Genomic DNA, 22,617 nt, shown 5'->3' with positions numbered 1-22,617 from the left:
CAACCCTCAGCTACACACCTCTCCCCACTGAGCACTACATGCAATGAAACAGCATTTGGAACACTGCCTCGAAAAGAACAGGCGTCCCCATTCCACTGCTTGCACAACATCGAGAAGCTAGCAAGTGTCTCCACTTTAGTGCCCGAGACGTGTTTGATACTACATACCATCCCAGCCTACACCCACCATTTGCACGGTTTTCTTCACGTGACAGTACTGCTGGTAACTTGGAGAATCCGTGCTGGGAAAACAGCACTAGCGTTCCTCACAGTTCTAAAGCTGAGTAACATCTTGCACTAGGTACTATTCCAGTAGTGAAGAAACAAATCTTTACAGCTTGCAGGCTGCTATTCCTTGGTCCTGTATAAGCAATTTTAAGAAATAAAAGCTACAGTCAACAAAAACACCAGTACAGTAACAAAAAGCAAACCAAAAAACCCAAACCCCGGGGTTATGCGTTTATGAGCCATTTTTAAATAAGAAATTAAGCCATCTCTGTAGAAATGATTGCTAAAGCCAAGCCAGTAGGTCAGTCTTCTGGTTTCACAGTGACAAGGCACGTAATTGTGACTGGATGAAATGACACATGGTCTGCATCATTTTAAGAGTTGCTAAAGGAAAGCAGCCCTCAAACTACCAGCTGGAGATCTATTTGTCCTCATCACAGTAACAACATCCTTGACTTTCAACATGCTGGCCGGTAGAAAATTTTTCCTGCAACCCGCTGAATTCAAAAGATTTCTGACATTGTACATCAACTAGGATTAACGGAAACTGGAAATTCAGCAGCACAAAGTTACCATATCCTCATCTATGCTGAGCCTATAGTATCAGTAAAAAGCCGCTCCCCCTCAGCCTGCTTCAAATTCTATCCTTAAAAAAATTCTGTAAAGAGATTACCTATTTCATCAGTCTTGAGCGCCTGCAGGCTGCAGAAGACAACAGCACTGACTGCCAGAAAAACACAACTCTTTCTATTTCACAGGAAACAATCAGCGCACACTCCAGAGGACTTTCCAAGCAGGCGGGATCTGCCCACCCATATTTACCATTTCCAAGCAACGGGAAAGCCCCGGGAGAGAGGCAAACCACCTGCAGCAGATCTAGACTTGGGGCCAGGGCATCACTTGTGCTTTCTGTTCAAGTGCAGAAATAAGTTAGAACCAGGAAAAGGATGAAATCCTGATATGGTGGGGTCCACTGTTTGATTCACTTATGACATCAAGCAGCCCAGTAATTTTGTGACTACCTTGATGTTGAAGTAGGATTCGATCGCAGACTAAGCATGATCCTAGAACGGACAGCGGTCACTAGACAGAGATTTTACCTGTGATTTGCACACCATCACAAAACACCCCACTTCACAGGCAGACCTTAAATACCCCAAAAATAGCAAAGCCACTTTCTCCTTCCCTGTGCCCCCAAGCATGGCATGCAATTCCAGTTACTCACCTTAATGTTCCACTAAGCTCAAGAGCAAGATTCAAACAGCCTCTGATCCATGTGATTTGCCATGTATTGTAACAGATATCCCTCTGTGCTCAGAGCAAACTAGAGTAATTCAACTTAGTGCAACTCTCCGTGCACAAGTTGCTAACGCCTGAAGAAGGGATGTTTGGGACTTAGAAATCTTTTTATGGTGTCATAAGTTTTTCGCATACAGGTTTGTATAGAGCTACTAGTTTGGCCTTATATTCAAATGAAAAATAGTGCTATGTTGGGGTTGGGTCTTTTTTTACATAATTCTCATGACAAATGCTAGGCTAAGCTACTGCAAAAAAAAAAAAATAAAAAAAAAAAATCTGTGTACGTATCACATCCATTTCACAGGTCATTTTCACAGCATCTGCTTAAGTGAAGTTTTCCCACAACAGCTGAGGAAACATCTGAATGGATAGAGGAGGATAGTGATTAATTCTCATTACAATCTCTCATTTCTACAGAAATACAATACAAGCTTAAATTTCAAGAGGACTGATGCCAAGTCTATACACCCTAGCATAAGTTTCTATCACACAACTGGCTTAAAATGAGAATTTGTCCCTACAGTTGTAAATCCAAGCCCTGGAGAAAACAAGTATTTTGGACACCTGTATTAGAGGTCAGTATTAGCATACCAACTTTGAAATCAAACTGTTCTCAACATCTCACTAGTGGACCATTTCCTGTGGAAATTAAATTACTGGCAATTCATCCCCCAGTTCTGAGCAGTATTTGATTTTCACTTTGAGGATGAACAATTATAAGGATTTAACCATTGAAGAACAAACATGTTTTCTGCTTTCGGAGTTGCAGAAAAACAACGAGAATACTTCAAGAGTGAGATGAGCGCTCCACCTGAAGTAAAGTTCTGCTTAGAGCAGTTGCAGTACCTTGGGAAAAAAAAAAAAATGAAGTTTGAACATTAGGATTTACATCCGCAAAGACTTAGTTTTCTTCATCATGCTCAAAGAAAATCAAGAATAAATGACTTTGCTGCCTAAAACTAAAGGCTACCACGTCTCTACTGGACGAACAACTATAAAAGAGATTATGCTGCACACAGTTTTGCCAGTCTCCAGTAACACAGCTGTATTCCTCCCTTTACTTCCCACCCCCCATAAATGCACAGCTTTTAGGGATGTGAGAGTATATAGTCATTTCAGTGCCGTTACTGAATTCCAAAGTGTTTGCAAGATGAGACCTGTATTTTTAAGGCTCTGTTCAAGTTCAGTGGTTCTTTAAAGACTTATCACTAAGTAATAAAAACAGCTGGCAACCAAGCAGACCTTGTCATTTGACTGTCAACCAATTACTGTTAGTAAAAAATAAAGGTATAGTTGCAGCAGTTCTGCAGTAATATAGCATTTAAGAGCAGAAAATGTATGAGGAAAGCAGGCGTGTTGCATTAAAACTTTCTAAATACAACACTATGGCCAGAATCGACAGGATCAGGTATGCACAGCTATTTTCTCAGTTCAAAGGCAATTCACCTACAGAATTAATTTTAAAGGTTCAGAAGGAGGGACAAAGCAGGGTCACTGTCCATTCCCAAATAAGATATACCTTTATCTCCAACCCAAAGTGGTTTTAACTGACACCACATACTCTTTTTAAAGAAAAATCCAGAACTTGGTAATACAGACCAAAGGACAGTATGCAATAGATGCTGCCTGGCAGCACTGTGGGAACAATGGCAAACCTGTATCCACATGCAACTCCGAACCAATGCTGCTAGTGTTGAGTAGTTCAGAACAACGCTGGTAACTTCTTACTTTCAGGTATGCTGAATCTATGCTTGCTGATCATTCTGTAATTTTTATTTCCTTTCAGATTTCAGTAGGTTATTCGCACAAACACACCACGTTCACTGATAAGTTTAGCAAGCACCAGTTCAGGGAGAGCCCTGTCCTCCCTGCTCAGAGTTGTTTTTTACTGTTTATTCCCCTCTAGGACTGCTGAAGCTGTAGAAGTTCAAGAAAGATGTCAGTTTCGCGTTCCATTTGAAAATTATTTTAATACTATAAAACTCCTTTGTTCACATACTTTGTACAAAAGATGAGTTGTTTTCTCTTAATTACAGGAGAATCATTTCAACCTTGATATTTCAGCTAAAGTAGGTCCAAAACAAAACAAAGACTGGGTTCTACTGGTTCTGGAAGGTCCCAATTCAGCTCACCCAAGGTCTCTTTCCAGTTTGGCTCTCATGGTTATGGACCACCTTGATGGAAATTACCCCACATCATTGACTCTTCGGAGGCTTGTAGTGAATTCGGCAACGCTCATTAAATACCTGAGACAGCAAAACAGAAGAGTAAAAGCAAATCAGCCCTCATCCAGGAGATGAGCAGAACTTCAGAGCTAGTTCAAGCAACTACCTCTTCACATGGCACCCATCTCAAGCTGCCCAGTCCTGCCGTACCAGTAAACAGTACTTACCAAGGCATCTGTCTCCATTCACCTTCTCTCCTGGCTCTAGTGAATCCAGAGCTTGCAGCCTGGTGCTGAGGGACTTCACAGCACTAAAAGTGCTCTCCCTCAGATAAGGCAGGCTTATAATCCCAGTAGTCTGTTATCCTCAAAGATGATGATGCCTTTTTTTTTTTTTTTTTTAAATTAAAGAAGGAGGGAAATTATCGGTGGAAGGCTCCTGACCAGCTGCGTTCTGTTAAATTCAATCTTGCACTCAAATTTAGACACTGTGTTCTTTTCTTTCCTGAGCAAACGCATTGTATGTTGTTGTGACAGCTAGGAAGAAGTGCAAGAGCTCTTGGAAGCCACTTACACACTTTTACTTATCTAACTGCAGGTGCAGATGCTGCTAGCCCTCCTATGGCAAAGGGCACACTGCTCTCACCTGACTCACCTCTGGCACCTTCTCTGCATAAAATTTAGCACACAGAATTGGAGACTGAAGATCATGTTTATTTGGCCTGAACTGCAGGTCTTGGTCAAGCAGACTGCTTACCCTAAGGAGAGCCAATAAATGGTGACTATTTAAAGTAAGGCAGTCTGACTCAAAAGCACAATACACAGGCTCACACCAAAGCTAAAAGTGCTCCTTACAAGCTATTTAGTTACTTTTCATTTTGTCCAGCACGAGTCCTGGAAAGCAACACGAGCACCACCTAGCACCAAGCTGAGGCACTGGCAGTTATTACCAGCCCCAGCACCTCCGCAAGAGCAGTTTTGCCAAGCTGACCAGGGACTTGTCAGATCAAAATGCCTGTGATCTTCAGGATGCCAAGTTTCGTGAACTCTCCCACTTACTTCACATGTCAAGTGAGCGGTCTTGTAATATGGGGGAAGTTATGCATCACTTTATATACATGCATTCTTTTAAACTGTATCTTCCTAGAATCTCCTACTTCTACAGTTCATCTCCATATCCAGAGTTCAGAGCCTATGGCAACTTCAGCAAAAGTGAGGTTTGGAGCATGCATTAGTTTCAGCATTGATTCTTAATAATTTTTGAGTCATTTTCGACTTATTTTCAAATTTAATTTACTTTAGAAAACAGACACATTACAAACTACTTCATATTGCAGAAAACAAAAGTTGTGATACAGTTTCTTTCACACACACACCCACACAGAGAGAGAGACTGTCCCATTACATTACCACATGCAATGGACACCTCTGGAAGAGTGAAGAGCATGTAAAGGTCAGAGATCAGATAAGTGATAGAAAAAAACTGTAGAAAGTAAAAGCCACAATGGGTTTCCATTCAGAAGCATTTTAATACTAAGCAAATTGCTCCATTTTTGTCCATTGTCCGTCAAAGACATTTTAAGGACATGTATGTCTTAAAGGGTACTGGAAATTCACTCTAAAACACTGTAAGGTTCTCTTGCATCAAACAACAAAACAGCTTGCTATCCTGCAAACTTTTGAAGCGTCTTTAACCATGACTCTGCAGCCCATAGAAGGAAGATCAATACCGCAATCTTACTAATACTGCCTCCTACTTTTAGGATCACTGACCCACAGATCTCAGTGTGTTACTCAGGCCATTTAACTCCATTGGTCTACCCATGAAGTACTATTCTCATTTTTCAGACAGAAGAAACAGTGCCTGAGAATCTTTAACATTCACGTTACTGCGCAGATGTTGCTGTCTTACCTATTCATTTGAAACAGTTCAACAATAAATTCCATTGTGGAGGTGCTGTACAGAAACTAATGCAAGTGTCTTGTTTTGGAAGTCAATTCCTTGTTTGGTATCAGCCAAACAAAATTCTGCTGCATGCATTTCTATAAAGCAGCATCTTTCTGTATGCTACTATTGCTACAGCTACCTAAAGTGTTTGAAAATAACCGTTTCCGAATCAGATTTTTCCAATGTTTTCAGTTGGTCAATGTAAATACGCAAGTGTACTTTCCACCTAGAAGTCTGCAACAGTAAGATAGAGTGGAGGTCCTCACCTGCAAACCAATAATCACTTCCATGTAACAAATTGCATTCAGTCCACAACTATGACTAGTTCTAATTCCTTCAGTGACATTTTTTTACAGGCAGCTAAATGAGACATTTATGCCTCTGTTCAGAGGGAAACAATAGCAGAGATAGAGATAAAACCCAGAAACACTTTTCTGTTCAAGACCTACTCCAAACACTAGCAGACTAAAATATCCCTGCACCATGCATACCTCACTGTTGATAAACTCTCCATCTTCAGAAAAAAATAGACATTTCTGTCACTAGGAAAAGCTTAATGCAGCTACAGGAAATCACTGGCATCATTACTACATCTGGTGCCGATTCTGGGCTTCGGAATGAAGACGGAGGTGGCTGTTGTGCCCCTATATTAGAGTTGCCATAAAATATTTGCCACTGGTGACTTGCAGCATGTTAAGGCTGTGGTGTTGCTTAGTTATACCTGAGCTGGTTTAAAATTAATAGAGCTTAAGAGCTTGATTATCTTTTTCAGACAGTACAGAGGTAGTGCTGATGGTAAAGTATATGTGGAAAACTGTAAAAGCTCATCTAATCAGTCAGCACTGAGTTGTATTGCGGTGACTAGACCTCCAAGAATACAGAAGACTTAAAGCTGTATTGCCTTTACACTCACGCAATCTAGGCGACTAAAATCCTGAAGTGGAGATTAAAAGAGAGAGCTGCAGCTAGTATAAGTTATTTGCAAAAATCCTTTTTGCATTTAAAGAGGGCAAAAGGTTCTTTATACAGTACTGAAAGCTCTGAAAAACTACAACAAACCAGAAAAGGTTGCTAGACACAAAATGCTGAAATGACAGAACACCGCCACCTCAGAATTTAAGTTAATTGTTAAGATCACTTTATAACAAGACAGTGCCCAGGCCCATCTATCCAGAGGGTGATCTGCCCCCTCTGCGGACACAGGAGAGCAATGGCAAGCCTGTCCTTTGCACCAGGGAGCATCAGTCTGGACCTGCAGAAGCTCTTTCAGGAAAAGGTTCAACTTCTACAGCTTCACCTTCCTCTGGTCTCTGCTCAGAAGAGTGATCAGTACCAAACACAGACAAATTTGAAAGACTCATTGCTCCGACGCTGTTAGAAGCCCAGCAAAGCTTTTCAGGCAGTCCACCATGGAAAAGTCTACAAAGTCCTTAGCTACTGGGCAAGGTGGAGAAAAGGAGTACTTCACAGTCCTTCCTCCCCCCTGAACGAGATGCTTTTCTTTCCTTTGCAATGCAACTGAGAAGCTTTGATCTCTGCATCCAGAACTGGGAAAATGACTGGCCTGCAACATTTCCCCCAGCACTGCCCTCACCTGTGTCTAATTAACCTGTCACATACGGCACCGGTTCCACACCTCCAGTGCAGGACTGTCTGTTGGGACAGAACATCATCACTACTTTAAATGACTGAGTACCTTCCAGCTTCTGTCGTTTACCACTTCTTCAACATTCAGCTCCGACTGCATCAGTTTCAACTGCAAAAAGTAACAGATAAAGCGTTATTGTCAAACAGGCCTCCCTGCAGCCATCAGTATTTACTATCATTGCAGCTTTCTAGATCACAACCCCAGTACCAGGTGCACATCCCCTCTGATGGTACAAACTGAAGGGCACGATGCATAATCATCCTGAAAGCCTGGCCTTTCCATTCAGCCAATACTCAGGGAGACTGAAGTCTGCAAGGGCACGGTGAAGGCAGACTTGCAATGCAAGCCTGGCAGAAGTAGCTCCTGATGACTAATGCTCCGTTCTTAAATATTGCCCATCAGGATTTGCTAGTAATTAACTGATTAATGTTAACGGCTTCACAGACAAAAGACAAAAATAACCACCCAATTCAAGCACTCAGCACAGGGAATGCCAGTGCTGGGGTCAGCTCTGCAGCCCTGAGCTGTCCTTCTTCTGCACACGCGTTACAGGGAGCTGGCAGTAAATCTAGGACTGAACATAGATCTCGGGTTCTGGATTTAGAATTGTGATCATAAAGAGAGCTTCTCCACTTCCTTTGCTGTCTACATGTGCACTGATCAAAAAAGGGTCTACAAGAACAGATCGTGTATGTCCATACTATCTGAACTAGCCAGTAAGTTATGTGATCACAGTAGGGCAAATCAGGTTCACACAGATGCAAAAGCTCCAGCAAGAACTACCACAATACGCAGTTCTTGGAGCACTCCATACAACATGCAAGAATGTCTTTGTTTTGCACCTATGGGAAACTCCAAGGGGCAGGTGTGGTAGTTGTGTTCAGGTGCCCTGTGGTAATTTGACTCTGCCCAGGAGGCCCTGAGGCAACAGTAGATATAAGCACCATCTGCCATTTTTGCCTACGTTTAGGATGCATTTTAGATGGAGTCTTTAACACAACAGACTAAGGATCAGAGTTTATCCATTTTAAAGACATGGTTCCAATCAGAGAGCTGGTGAACAGGTGCAAGCCAAGACAGCAGTCCCATCAACAAACCTTCCAAGATGTCCAGACACGCAGTTACTGCACTTGGTGGATGGACTTTTACATACTCAATAGGACTTCAAACTGTTTGAAATAACAATCCAGCAACCACAGAGTGACAAGATGACCAGGATGAGTCTCTATAAAATAACCACTCAGATGATCTTTAGCAGTTCAAAGAAAGGGTTTTTTCCTGCTGGAGGATGTGAATAGGTTTACAATCATCTGGACTGTCACATTAATTGCCTTTGACACCAAGCCTAAGCAAAACTACTATTTCAGCCTTTTCCCTAGAGTTTCAGACCCAAGCAGCAATATAGTGTCGATCAACATGGCTATAGAGGAGGGTTTGTCGTTGTTGCTGTTGTTTTTAAAACATACTCTGGCTCTTTAACAAGCCTTACTAATTTGTTTGATAAAGCTATTAATCATTATGCTGTATGTTTTGGATTTCCTGAATTTATTTGGTTGGATCTTTTATGATATTTCATTCAAGTAAACTAAGATGATAACATATTAACACAATGATCAAATGATGTGTTAATTTGAGTGGATTAAAAGAATTGGCTGCTAGACTGACGCTACTCCAAGTTTTCTTATTCAGTGACCCCAAAGTTGTAATTTTGGATAAAGTCCTACAATTCATTGTACCATTAGCAGGATTGCAACCAAGTGAATACACATTTGAAATGCATAATCTTAAATGTAGGATGTATTCTGTCAAGACAGCTTATTTGAGCTGTAGAAAACATACAACTCTCAATGGAGAACAAAAAGATTAAAAAAAAAAAAAAAAAAAAGCGTGGGGACTACACCTCAAAGTCCAAGTGCAAATTTGAAGTCATCTCATCACAAGATTTCTAGGGTGTTTCCAAATCATGGATTCCTTTTAACATTTGAAATCACCTCCAATTATTAAACATTATCACTGTGTTCCTCGTCATGGTTTCAGTGATAGGTTTTGAGCTCAATAACTAAATGATTTAAAGAATTCACTCTGCAAGCAAAATTTGTAGAAAATACTAAGCTACTACTCTAGTTTTCCAAACTAGTATGGATGCAGTTCCATAAGTGAGGCTTTAAGAATAAACCCATTTGCCTCTGACACCTGGTTCTTTAAATCTGAGCCAATGACAGAGCACTTCTCTGAAGAGTACATGAACAAACTGTTCACTCAATGCCTGGCAAAAATCAAATGCTCGAGTTCAAATAATCCCTTCAGGAAGCTCTTCTGCTACCACCACATCAGCATCCAACTGCTCTCTAAAACAGGGGCTACAAATGGCTCCCCTTGGAAGTATAGGGGTGAGTGGATTTTCAAAGCAGTTCAGCACCACAAAAGCAAAATTTCAAGAGCCATCTCTTCAAGTCTTATAGTACTGCAGCAGAAAGCCACACCCAGGATATAGGACCATATAGCTATATATATTATGGTAGGCTGTTATGAGAAGAACTCAGCATACATTGGAAACTCAAATACACCTGTTTAGAAACCCTGGTTAAGCAGAGGAAGGCTCACCAAACCGGTGAACACAACAGACACACCGAGCCAGTGTATGCAAAGCAAAAAGCAATAAGCAAACAGTCTTATTCAGTATGTGCTGCAAGCATATGGTGTGGAAAAAAATGTAAAGTGAACACACACCATGCAGAACAGGTCTACAAGAGAAGTCAGTGGAACAGTTCACATCCCTGCTAATCTCCACTCCTAGAGCTACACGCGCAGTATCCTTTTCCCTACAAAGGGGGCCCTGGAATGGGGGCAAGAACTTCAGCAGGGTTTCCTTCTCCAATTCCGATATGCCATCTAGATCACCTCTGGTGAAGTACACTTTCTATGCAGAGGCCAGAAGGTTGAGAGTGCATAAGGAATTTTAATATGCAAATGCCAACCCAGAAGTCTCTCTCACACCACCACAAGGTACTCAAAAAAATAATCCAAGAAATACTACACAACAACAAAAAAAGTTGGTTAAGTGTAATTCAAAGTTGCCTGGCAGCTCCTCATAAAGGACTGGAACTCCAGTTACCACACCAAGTAAGAACGGTGATTCTCAGGGGGATGATGAAAAGGGACAGCTCCAAGGCTGCGTAACTGTGTGGTGCAAGAGACATATACAAAAGCCATATTTCACTATCTTCTGGTGTTTGTATGTTGGCACCCATACTTGCTGTTTGCAGACATACTAGTTTTACGAGATCTCAAGAAGGCAAAATCAATTTTGAAAGGACTAAGCAAGCCCCAAGTAAGTATTATGCTAAGTGGTGTTAGTCAGTGAAGGTTAGAGCCCACCATGGGAAGGCACACATGTTTTTTCTATGGCATCTGTCTAATATGATCTCAGAAAATGCTTTACTTGCAGGATAAAAGCAGCTCTGTCCTGAGGGCAAGGGGACATGGTTCTCACTAACCCAGCCAAGACGAACCTAGGAAAATACTGCCTGAGTCAGACACAGTTCACTTCAGGTTCACTAGATCATGCTTGTCTTTCCACTTGGGAAACATACCCTTTTCTTCCTCTCTAAATGATCTCTAAAAAGCTGCACGACTCACCTTTGTCTGCTCTTTCCTGAGTTGCTTTAATAATGCTACGTCTTCTTGGGCTTTTTCTCTCTCTTCTCTGAGAGTTTTCACTACACTGGAAGTCTGAGCGATGCAGTTTTTGATGATTCTCTCTCTGCTGGTGTGCGCATCCATCAGCTAAGTAGTGAGAGAAAGTAAGTCACAACAACTCAGCAGAATATAAAAACCTCCAAGTTACAAGTTAAAAGAGAGACTTTCGAAAGTCAAAGTATTCCTGTGCCTATAGAAATCCCTTTGACTCTATAATCCACGTTGGAAGCTGCTTTGAGCAGCAGCTACCAACTTCATCAAAAGTCAAATACACACATGAGCAGGAGCCTTGCAAAGCAGCAAAAAAAGTGTGCTAGCACCCATTTCTAAAAGAAAGAAGTGGACTGGGCTAATACCATCCACTGAAGCCTGAAGCAGACCTGGAAGGATCAGTATTGCAGGACAAATAAGTTCCCTGCATGGTTTTAAACAGAAGTAGTTGTTACATGCACGTGGTTTAGGTGCGTAGAGAAGTCGAGCATGCCAGTTGGGGATACATAAAGCACAGTACATCAAAGCAGTGGTTTCCTTCAAAACTGAGGATGCTTTACTGGCAACTGCACATAATAAAGCCTCAGGAAGCGAGCTGAAAGTGAGAGGAGTGCACACTCACAGACTGGTACAGCTCTTTACATGTCTGGCCAGCATCAATTTTCCCCACAAAGGAAGCTGTTGGAATCGTAGTGTTTAATTCGTGGACAATTCTGTCATCGATCGTCCTCATCACCCTGAGCAACTCCTGTATCGAAAAAAAAAAAAAAAAAAAAGCATTCGCTGATATTTCCGACAAAAGTCTACTGCAAAAAAGATTTGCGTTATTAGTAGAAAACATAGTAGATTGATTACAAACAGCAAAGAAAGACACACCAAATTAGCAATTTCCACGTTCAGGAGTATTCAGGAGTATGCGCTGCAGACCGAGCAGTTTCCTTAGCAGCAGAGGCCAGAGGTGTGGAGAGAACTGAGGCACTAACACCTCCCCGAGGCTCCCCGGCCCGGCCCACGCCGGTTCCCCCAGGACACCCTCCCGCGCTGCCCCCCAGCCCCCACCCCCGCCCGTTAACGCTCCCAGGCGGGAAACCGGGCACGACCTCAACGGCAAACTTCGAATGCAAAACCACCTTGGGGGAGGGGTTGGGGGGGCAGCCGGTTACCACCCCCCCCACACCGATGAAGGCACGCGGGGTACTTCACGCTCCATTAAACCACGTGAAGGCGCCCACTGAGGCTCCCACGCCGCGGGCTCCCCCTCCCGAGAAGGAGCCCCGGGAGGGGGATCCCCCCCCCCCGGCGCCGCCTGAGGGAACCGCGCTCCCGCCGCTGGGGCTGAGGGGGAGGCCGGACCCTGCCCCCTTCCCGCCGCACCCCCACCGTGGCGGGGTGACCTAGCCGACCCCCCCCCCCACACACACACACACACGGGGGGTGCGCTCCCTCGGGGCCGCGCAGGGCTGCCAGGAGCGCGCCGGGCGCTGGCGCCGGGAGGCGGCGGCGGGAGCGGCTCCCGCCCCACCGCGAATCACCTGGAACTCGGCGAAGTCCTCGCAGCTCGCCGCTCCGCTGGGCGCCGCCATACTGGAAAGGGCCGAGGGCCGCACCGGCGGCCAATCCGGCGGGGCGGCGGGAGGACGCGCGGGGCGGGACCCTGCGTGGGGGCGGCGCCTGGCGGAGCGGCCCCCGGGGCTCCGCCAGCGGCCCCGGCGCGGCGTGCGGCGCCTTCGCCGCCTGCGGCTGCCGGGAGGCCCGCGGCGACACCCCCCCCCCCCCCCGACCACCACAAGGCCGTCCCAGGGCGGCAGCGCGGCGGTCCCGGCGCCCCGCCGGCCCCCTCCAATCGCCGGGGCCGGGGCGGGGCGCGGCGCCGGCCCCGCCGTGACATTGAGGTGGCGCCGGGCAGCAGCCGGGCCGCGCCATGGCGGGCCGCGCCGGTGAGTGGGCGCCGGGAAGCTCGGGGGGGCCGGGGCCGCCCCCTCCGCCGCGGTGCCAGCCCCGAGGTGGCCGCGGGCCCCGGGAGCCCGCGGGCGGCCCCGGCCCAGCGCCGGGGCCAAGCGGAGCGTTAGCGTCCCCGTCTGAGGGGCATTAACGCCTGGAGCCTGGCGGCCTCCACGCTGACTGCAGGGGAGGAAAAAAACTAAAAAAAAAAAAAAAAAGGAAAAGGAATGGATTTATGCCTTTCTTGTCTTCTCTGAAGACATTGAAAAGTGTTGGGTTTCGGGGGGGAGGTGTCGCCTATAAATGTAAATTTATTTTTTTCAGAGCTGCGCTGTATCATGCCTAGTAAAGAAAAAGCAACTGTTTCTCATAGGAGAGACATTTTCAGCCAGCATAAAGAAGAAAAAGAAAACTCAGTATTTTTAAAGGTGCCCTTTTACCTTTCAAAATTAATTTTTTTTTCCCTCAGATTTTTTTCATTATATTAATTAATGAATTACAAGCTCATTCTTGAGAATATTTTTTCATATATAAGGTGCCCTGTTTTTTTCTAATGCACTACAAAGTAGGTATCACACTGTGGCAAGATTCTGCTTTTTTGGCTTTTTTCTTGACTCTGTCAAGTCTGTGACTTGCTTTTGGGATGTGATAAGATTGGTAGTAATGCTGATTTGCTCTTCTTGAACTAGCACTGTGCAAAGTATACCTGAAACATATGAATACCTAAGTTCTTTGAAATTGTGATGTGCATTGTATTTTAGAAATTGCTTGTAATCTTGCATTCCCATTTTTCTAAATAAGGTTAATAAGCAAGGTCAAGTCATAATTTACAGATAAGCTTTAATTTCTTTGGTAGACTCCGTTACAACTAAATCTGGTGTTTCTTGCATAATATTAGATTTACACCTGTTGTTTTTCTTTCTTTTTTTTTCCTCTTGTGTTCAAAAAAACCCAAACACTTCCATTTAAAAGCTAGCGTTCTCACTTTCTACTATTCTGAGTTAGATTTGGCCCCTTTGCATCTTCTGCTTTCTCTTCCAGATGGGGCTGTTAAACTGCTGGGAAGAAATATTCCCTCGATTCTGAGGATGACTAAAGGAGTGGATCCGAAGATATGTAGAAGGCTTTGCATTAAACCCCAGGAAGAAAGTCAACTTCAGCCAAGAAGTAAGAGGTTTTGATACAGATCATGCTGCGTTTCATACTACAAAATACGTAGATATCCAGAACAGGAATCTGGCTGACGTATACACTAATATCCCTGATTTTATGAGAGGGAATTCTCATCTTTATACTGAAGACCTGAGCATTAGATTTAGCAATAAAATCTTGGGTTTTTAACAAAGCCAGGGGTCAGTATCTCTTCTTGTGACAATAACAGAGCTTTCACTTTGTAGTAGGTCACTAATATCTTATCTGACGTGCAGACCTACATTGAGGCTCTTCAGCTGTGCTCCAGAACTGACCGTTCCACCTCAAAGTAAACTGTCAAAGTTTAGGAACGGCATGCGAGCTAAAATACATTTGCAGTTTTTCGTAGTACAGCCAGCTCCATGATGCTCACAGAATTGAATATGCCTGGCAGGAGAGATTCAGCCTGAATCCTTGGCTTTGTTCGTGTTTGAGGGTGGAGTTGGTCAGGTAAAGCTCAGGCCAAGAAACACAGTATCACCACGGGTGGGACCCTTAGGATACTCTCCTCAGGCTTCCTGTATAACAAGTTTGCTTCCTGGCCTTCTGATGCTAGATAAAAGGAGCACACAGCTGTGAAGTGCTCTGCGTACTTCTGTGTTAAAAATATAATGCAGCTGTACTGGGTAAGTCCAAAGGGCTCCTTAGCAGTGTGGTGCCTCCAGTCGTGGCCCACAGAGGAGGTCCCTTACATTTCTGTGAAGATTAATAGAAATGCAAGGATCTAAGGAATAATGTACAAAGAGGGCAAACACAGTATTTCTCCCCTAGACTGCTGTCCCAGAAGTGGCATCTTTGTGCCTGATGGTCCTCACTGGACTTTTCTTTCATAAATTTGCCCAGTTTCTTGAAGCTGGGTGTATTTTAGCGTCCACATTCTCCGAGAAGGAATTCCTCAGCTGAACCATGCTGTGAGAAAACAAATAAGAGTCTTGTGTTTGTTTCTGAACCTGATGCATGCTTTTTCAGTCTGACGTTCCTTTATTCAGCACCTGTTCCAAAACAGGACCTTTACAACCCAAACTCTCAATGTCACTTATGAATCTGGTGCCCTCTGTTGTCCTGAGGGGAGCTGCAATTACTGCTTTTCCAGGCCAGAGGGTCTCAGTCTACGATAGTTTCTTACATGGTAGCCATCCCATACCTGTGGTCGTCCTTACCAACTTTCTCTGTGCCTGTTCTATTTCAGTTGTTCCTGAGACCAGGGATTAGTATTTCACACGCTTTCCAAAGTGCTGGAGTCACAGTTTTATACAATGGCATAATAATGCTTTTGTGTTGGTCTGTGTTCCTAATCATTGCTAGGAATGCTGTTTCACTTTCTGACTATTACTGAACGTTTTGCCAAAAACTGTATGAAACCCTGAGGACTTACTCCTCAGCAGTAACGGTTAGGTTAGAGTCTGTCATTTGTACGTGAGCTGGAATTGCTTCCTGTTTATATACATGGGGTTTCACTGGCCATCTCACCAATTCAGGATTCTGAAGCCCTGTGGCTCTACCCATTTAGCCCTTTTCTTTGTTTTTGAATAACTTAGTGTTGTCAGCAAACTGTGTATCCACCCTACTTCCTAGATAATTCATGAATCTACAAGGCAGTACACAGCCATACAGGATACCTCCTGTTAAAAAAAAAAAAAAAAAAAGAAGAAGAAAAGAAACTGTCTCTCTTTGCACTTTGTTTGCTAGATTTTAATGGTATATTATGTATGGAAACCTTCCCCTATTATATTCTCAATATTTTGTATATGGAGTTTCAAAGACTGAACTAAAAATTGAGGGCCTAGTCTTTGCCTATGGTCATCTCTTTGTTTATACCTCCAGAGAAGATAAAATCTTACACTGACTGGAAAAGTTAACATTCTGTGATGTAGTGGTGCAGCATATTAGCTTTTTTGTTGCACTTCCTTTTGATTTATTATCTTTTCTTAAACTAATTTAAATGTAGTAGGAAAACCGTATCACAGCATCTTAGGAAGCTTAGATGCTGGAGCAGGTTCTGCAAATTTATAAAGCTACAAATATAGAGATCTTGGAGAAGCTTTGGCTTTCTTTACATGACCTCAGTTTAATCCATATTTACAGGTTTGTTAATGTGACTGTGATATACTTTTTGTTCGCTAACCCAGCTCTAGCAATCATACTTAAAATTCTGCATTGTTCACCCTAACTGATTGCATTACAGATGTGGCAATTCAGCTTCTCTAACTGTTGTTTTTGGTGGGGTTTTTTTGTTTGTTTGTGCATTTTGTTGGGGTCTTTTTAGGTCGGTCTCCTTTGAGGGTGCCTGGACACAAGCCTACAGACTGGGAGAAAAGATTTTTGTTGTGGGCAGGCCATTTCAAAAAAACAGAGGATATACCAGAGACTGTCTCGTAAGTGCCAGTTTTGAAGCTGTAAAAGAGACATTGAATGCAACTCCAGAATAACTTTTCTTAAATGGAATGGGTTTTCACAGCTGAAAGATCTTACACTGCTGTGTTTGGTGTATCATCCTGTAGATGAGATGACCTGAGTAAATCTACATTGCTCAGATAATATATCCCTTTGGGTTTTTTTTCTGAAGGGATGACTAGCATTTATCAGTTGTTTCATTAGAAAAACATCATAAATGAGTTATTTTTATTCTTCTTTCCCATCAGAAAAGCTTTTTGCAAATATTAGTGTGAGCTTTTTAGAGTGTTTTTCTTTATATGTTGGTCTCCCATTGTGTGAAGCTTTAATGATACAGCTATAAAATAACTGAAACTCATTTAAAATATCTATTAATGAATGTCTTGAGGCCATGGGCCAACTTTCCTTACTCTTGGAATTTAAACGAACAATGGAAAGGCTCCCTAACAAAAAATATATATAGTCAAAATCTCCCTGTTGCTGGTGGAGTTCAAATGTCACTGCTTTGCCCTGCGTGAAAAGTAGAAAATAAAACTGGATGTTCTAGTTTGTCTATCTAAAATGAAGATAAAATTTAACAACAACAGTCAATTATTAGTTTAAAAACCATTCCTGGTAGCAGCATAGTTATATTTTTAAACATGCTTGTAATGCTTTTAAATATATGTATTTATTTAAATTAAAAGATACAGTAAATATTGTACTACTTGGGTAAACAAATGATGTAGCTGTCCTCTAAAGTTACTCTATTTATTTGGATGCACTGTATAGGAATTGAAAATTCACCCATGTGTAGTAAGTTTTTTTCTAAATGTATCTCAATGGATAAATATTGTTAAAAATGAATTCTTCAATTTTGTACTGAATAATTTTTCTTAAAAATACATTTGAAATACATAAAGGCATACATTATTAAAACTTACTGTCAATTCATACAGTTTTGCATACCAAACACTTGTTATGAGTGTTCTCATGAAAACAGCAGAGTGATTGACGTAATTTGAATGGTTTATTGAAAGGACAAACCAATTTCTGGTAAAAGCTGACCATTTTTGCAAGTGCATATGGAATTTTTTTTTTACTTAAGAAAATTTTTCAGCGTAAGCCGAGAAGACAATTGAGAACTATAAAAGCACAAAAGCTTGTTTTCCAGTTCTGAGCTCAATTAAGAGTGGGTTGTAAGGGTTTGTGATATAACTCAGTAAACTTGCAAGATGTGGTGATCAGAAATAACTCATTTATTAAACAAATGTTAATCTGAGCCACTGAACTGGTTTAAAATGCAAATCGTGTTCAGATAACTACCTTTTCCTCTTGTATATTCTAACACATCTAGGGTACTTCAAATACTAACTAATAAGGTTTTTAAATCCTACTTCTGTGCATTTCAGCCTAATTGCGGCCTGCACCCAAGTTGTTCATTGCAGACTGTTAGCAAAAACAGGTGACATGGAAGCTAAACTACTAGTTTAACGGTAGATGGAAGTATTCCCTCTGCTCAGAAGTCTTGTACTCAGATCAGAATTCTGAAACAGTGATCAAATCACTTGCGCTCCTCTTCAAAAACAAGAACAATACTCTCTTTAGGTTTCAGGTCCTATGCGATTTACCATGTTAAACTGTTGTGGATCCTTCGGTATCTCTTGTCCTCCAAGTATAAGGGTAAAAATATAGTAAAAGACTCCATATTCACTTATGTTTGTGTACATTGATAATTTACCAATTCCATTAAATCCACTATTCATGTTAGTTTTGGGGTATAATTACCTAACCTGATACATTTATTTTTATATCGCATGGCGTTGATGCTTGTCTGGTCATCTGTAATTTTATAGTGTGCCAAGTTTAATCAGTGACAATATTTGACGTCCTTGAGAAGTGAGTCAACTGCTCTAAATTCTGCAAGGAAAGTTAAATATATAGGGTATAAGTCTTTGGTTATTGTGAAAAGCACATCTAAAAGCATTATGTTTCATTGGCCCTTCTTGCATTGTTATCTCTAACACAAACTTTAAATTTGCTGTAACTGAGATGTCCTTTGGGTAGAATGATCTTACATTTAACCCAACTTAAATGATTTGGATTTTTGTTTTAACTCACCACATGTACAGCTGGAAGGCTTTAATAACTGATACTCTTGCTGTGGAAGGCTTCTGGTTTTTAAAAGGTAACAGTAGACTAGGCAACAGGTTTCCCAAAGGATTAATACAGATACTGGTGTGGCTAGGGGAGCCCCCTGAAATAAAAAAAAACAAAACAGCAGCAGCAAAAAAAAAAAAAAAAAAAAAAAAAACACCACAAACCAAACAAACAGAAAGCATTTAAATGAGTCCTCTGTCCAAAGCTGATGTTGGAAAACTTAAAATCCTCCATGCCTCCTTAGTTTCTTAGGAAAACAGATTACCTTAAGACTATTTACTCTAGCAGGAGGGAAGTGGTAACCACTGGTCTTTTACCAAGTCCTTTTCAGAATTTTTGAGGAGTATTATATTCAGCAGCCAGTGGGTAATCTATAGCATTTATCAAATCCCGTAGTAGAGGAACTCTTCTTGATGGAAAATAGACCGTATCATAAACTATTTTGAAGTTCAGGCAGAAAGAATTGCTAAGGTGTGATAATGCTTCCCTCTGCCCAAGAAACTCCAACTGTTAAACACTATGTATTTTATTCCTACTCACAAATGGGTTTTGCCACGCCTCGCCTACTGAGGGAGAAAACGTGTTTTACAATGTTGAATACACCACAGTTCTAATACAGATGGAGTGTTCCCTGACTCAGCAGATATTGGAAGCTGACATTAAAAAAACCCATCATATTAGTAAAACCATCCCTCTCTTTCTCCTGTCCTCTCCACAGTGAATATAGATACTGAAATTTGCAGCCTTCCTTCTTTGCATTGCAGTGAGGTGGTCTGGAAACACAATACTGTCTCTCAACAACTAATTAACCAAAGTTAAAAATCCTGGGTTTTTTTCCAACTTTGAGAGTAACACCTCTGTGACCAAGTGTCTCCCAGGGTAGCTGGGGATTAACCTTTCCCATTCTTGTAGAATCCTTTTGTGAAAAGAGCCAAGTACTGCTAGCATTATACAAAACTACATAGATAGCATGCTAGGAAAAGTTAAACAATCAATCAGCCAAATCATTTATTTGGGTCTCTGATAATGAATTTATTATTACTATTTTTTTTGAGGATTGACACGATCAGAGCAGCGAAGACCACACTGCGTGTGAAGTTCAGCTATGTAATGATTGCCTTGACAATACTGGGATGCGTAGTCATGGTGATTAGAGGGAAGCAGGTGAGCACTGATTTTTGGCTGGTGAGTGTAAATCAATCTTCACATAAACTTCTCGGTTCCTCCTATGGATTGTTAGTACTGTTGTGTTTTAGGTTTGGAAGCTGGTTTTTTTTTGTTTTTTTTTTTCATTTTGTCACTGAGCAGAAATTAAAATTAAATCCTCCCAGAAGTAACTCTCATTGATCAATTCCCAAGTCAGAAAGGGTGATGTCACTGTTAGACTGCATATGCTCTCTTTCAAAGGAAAAAAGTATCTTTTTTTTTCTCAGTGCAATACTTAATTTTAGCTTATTTTGTTTTAACCCCTTAATTTTGCTGATGGGCTGCCAGAATGCAAAAGGAAAGAGCACCTTCTGTTGTGAAGATCTGGTAGGCAGGTAAATGCTTCTTGGGCCAATGGGGTCCACACAGTGACGCTCTACATGCTGCAACACTCACAGAATCAATGTAATGGAAATAGCAAACAAGTATGCTTCTCCACAAACAGACTTGAGAATTCTCAAAAGTATTTTTAAACAGTGAGGAGATGGTCAGTAATAATTCCGTGCCCTGTAACCACATTAGAAAGTAGTCTTTATTTAGTGCAGATGGAACAAGTTTTCTCAAATTATTGTTTGTTGAATCAAAAAAACCTATTTCATAGAAAAGCTCCCACATCCTATAGATGCTGAACATCCTTCACTTGCACAGCATTTGGCAAGATACCAAAGTAGTTCAGCACATGACAGAATTTGGTCTATGATTTCATTTGCATCGTATGAAGTGAGGAAGTGTAAAGTTTAAGATTCCAAGTGCAGCAAAGCTTAGTCATGCTTTAATTTTATGTGTTCTTTAACATAGTTAGTGAACTATTAACTTTGAGGCATTTCTGTAAAGAAGCAAGGAGCACTTTTTGTGTGCTGAAGCCAAGCCAAAGCCTCTCAGCAGCATTAAAGTCAAAGAACGTGAATGTAATCTGTGTGTCTTATTGTCAAGGCACTTTGGATAAAAAGCAGGGTGGTAACAGAAACACAGTCCACTCCATTCTTTTCAGCATGACAGGAAGCAGGAAACCCTGAGCTTAAAGCATCTACATGGGCAGAAACTTATTTGTACGCTGCCTTTCTCTGAAGCAGTTCTTCTGATGACAATGTTCAGATCTTGTTTCTGTAGACCACTAAGTGTTCTAGAGAAACCTTAAAACTAGTAAGAGAGTCTCAACCCCGGCACTGTGAACAAGTGAAGTGTCAAGTGACATTTCTGTCAGCATTCACCTATCAAAATGAGAAGGACACAGCACTCACACAAAACAGTGGAAAGGTTTTTCACTAGCCTTAGCAGAAGAGATCAAATCCTAACAATTCCCAGAACATCTTCCTCTTACTCTGGAGTAGTATAAATGCAAACACTGGGAAGAGAGTATGACAGCTGCTTTGGGACCCTTGTTTTCACAGCAGCTGGAATCTATTATGTTTAACTTTTGATTCGTTTCCAGGATCTCTGACTTCTGAAGACCAGAGATTACTATTAAATACTGACCAGAAGCAGAGAATATATCTTCTAGTGCCTTAACGAAAGGGTTTCATTTATTCCCAGAGAAGCAATGAGTTTAAGCCAAAATAGTCTCTGGATGTTTTATGTTAACCCTCTGTCTTCTTGGCATTAGAGCTGACAGAACTGTGCCTTGGTAAGGAGAGGCCAGGTATTTTGTAAACCGCTGATTCAAGATTCATCTCCGTGGTTCTTTAGGTAATACTTTCTGTTCTTGCTTTGTCATTATGTTGTAGGCTGTAAAAAGGCACGAATCTCTTATAAGCATGAACTTGGAGAAGAAGGCTCAGTGGAGGGACGAAGCTACTCAGAGTACGTCTGCTAAACCCTAGAGGAGGAAATGAAGAGACCAGACTGGGGAAGAAAAGCTGAGTCCTTTTCAGCACTGGAAGGAGGATATAGTTACATCTTTCCTGTATGTTAGTTTTGTACTCACGTGCTCAAGAATGAATACATTATCCTGTAATGAATAAAACCAGAAATACGTATTTTCGTTTCTTAACAACCTCCCCTTTCCTCCAAACTCTCTTCTTCAGGGTTAGTGGAACAGGACAAGTGAACCAACTGGATAGTCAAAATAGCTGTTTCCCACATGTGCTATGCGTTAGACTAAGCATCTTTTAAAAGACTGCAAGAGCTGCACCTGCATTCTTGGTACCATTCTCCTTTATGAAATCTTACGCTCTTACTTACCACTTACAAGAAGATAACTGGGACAGAAAAGGGCAGCCTCTTTGGCTTCCACTTGTACATCCATACTTGCACAAACACAATGCCTTCACTGGGCAGTCATCCACTGTCACCGGCTATTTCAGGAAGAATGGTGGTATATGTATTCTATATTGTTACTGGCCGCTTCAAATATTCCACACCTTCCTCTTTGTACAAGACAAAACAATTATTTGGGGAGCCCCCGAGTCAAGAATAAGCGTATGACCTGCATAACATCATCAAAATGACTAGAAAAATATGCTTACCTGTTCTAGGTCAAATATATTCTGGCTGCGTTTAAGTGAACGATTACTTTTTGTGAAGAACTGCCCTCGGACGAAGAGAGGAGGGAGATCAATAGTGAAGCAGCATTCCAGAGCAGCAGTGCGTTGCGGACAACAACCTAATGGTTTTTACACCAGAGCTAGTAGTGAGATGGGAGAACGTCCAAGCTAAGGGAACAAACATAACTATTTTGAGGAACACTGAGCAACAGCTTCAACCCGTGCTATCAGATTTTCTATTTAGAAGCACATGAGAAAGTCAATCAGGCATTCCTGCTCTCTGCTGC

At 41.9% G+C, this 22,617-nt stretch overlaps 2 protein-coding genes across 2 annotated transcripts; one reads left to right on the top strand and one right to left on the bottom strand.

Annotated features, from left to right (window-relative positions):
• Positions 1-3,476: 3,476 nt before the first annotated feature.
• Positions 3,477-12,651, bottom strand: MIX23 (mitochondrial matrix import factor 23). Its single transcript, XM_042788863.1, has 5 exons — positions 12,509-12,651; positions 11,599-11,724; positions 10,926-11,072; positions 7,335-7,394; positions 3,477-3,772 (listed from the first exon to the last, which is right to left on the bottom strand). Exons 1-5 carry the CDS (start codon positions 12,557-12,559, stop codon positions 3,722-3,724), a joined length of 435 nt encoding a protein of 144 aa, XP_042644797.1. The 5' UTR covers positions 12,560-12,651; the 3' UTR covers positions 3,477-3,721.
• An 86-nt stretch (positions 12,652-12,737) lies between these two features.
• Positions 12,738-21,823, top strand: FAM162A (family with sequence similarity 162 member A). The gene is made up of 5 exons (XM_042788862.1): positions 12,738-12,913; positions 13,959-14,084; positions 16,375-16,483; positions 19,697-19,805; positions 21,572-21,823. The coding sequence occupies exons 1-5, from the start codon at positions 12,898-12,900 to the stop codon at positions 21,665-21,667; spliced, it is 456 nt and encodes a 151-aa protein (XP_042644796.1). The 5' UTR covers positions 12,738-12,897; the 3' UTR covers positions 21,668-21,823.
• Positions 21,824-22,617: the final 794 nt, after the last annotated feature.

Source organism: Tyto alba, unplaced genomic scaffold (assembly GCF_018691265.1).
Source record: "Tyto alba isolate M040663 unplaced genomic scaffold, T.alba_DEE_v4.0 Super-Scaffold_14, whole genome shotgun sequence".
NCBI lineage: Eukaryota > Metazoa > Chordata > Aves > Strigiformes > Tytonidae > Tyto > Tyto alba.
This window is presented reverse-complemented; position numbering and strand designations above follow the sequence as displayed.

Coding starts and splice junctions, on each gene's coding strand:
- MIX23 (XM_042788863.1), bottom strand. CDS start 12,559: ATGGCGGCGCCCAGCGGAGCGGCGAGCTGCGAGGACTTCGCCGAGTTC. Junction 11,725..12,508: donor AGGACTTCGCCGAGTTCCAG/GTGATTCGCGGT, acceptor TTTTCGATACAG/GAGTTGCTCAGGGTGATGAG. Junction 11,073..11,598: donor GTAAAGAGCTGTACCAGTCT/GTGAGTGTGCAC, acceptor CTCACTACTTAG/CTGATGGATGCGCACACCAG.
- FAM162A (XM_042788862.1), top strand. Junction 14,085..16,374: donor AAGTCAACTTCAGCCAAGAA/GTAAGAGGTTTT, acceptor GGGTCTTTTTAG/GTCGGTCTCCTTTGAGGGTG. Junction 19,806..21,571: donor TGGTGATTAGAGGGAAGCAG/GTGAGCACTGAT, acceptor ATTATGTTGTAG/GCTGTAAAAAGGCACGAATC.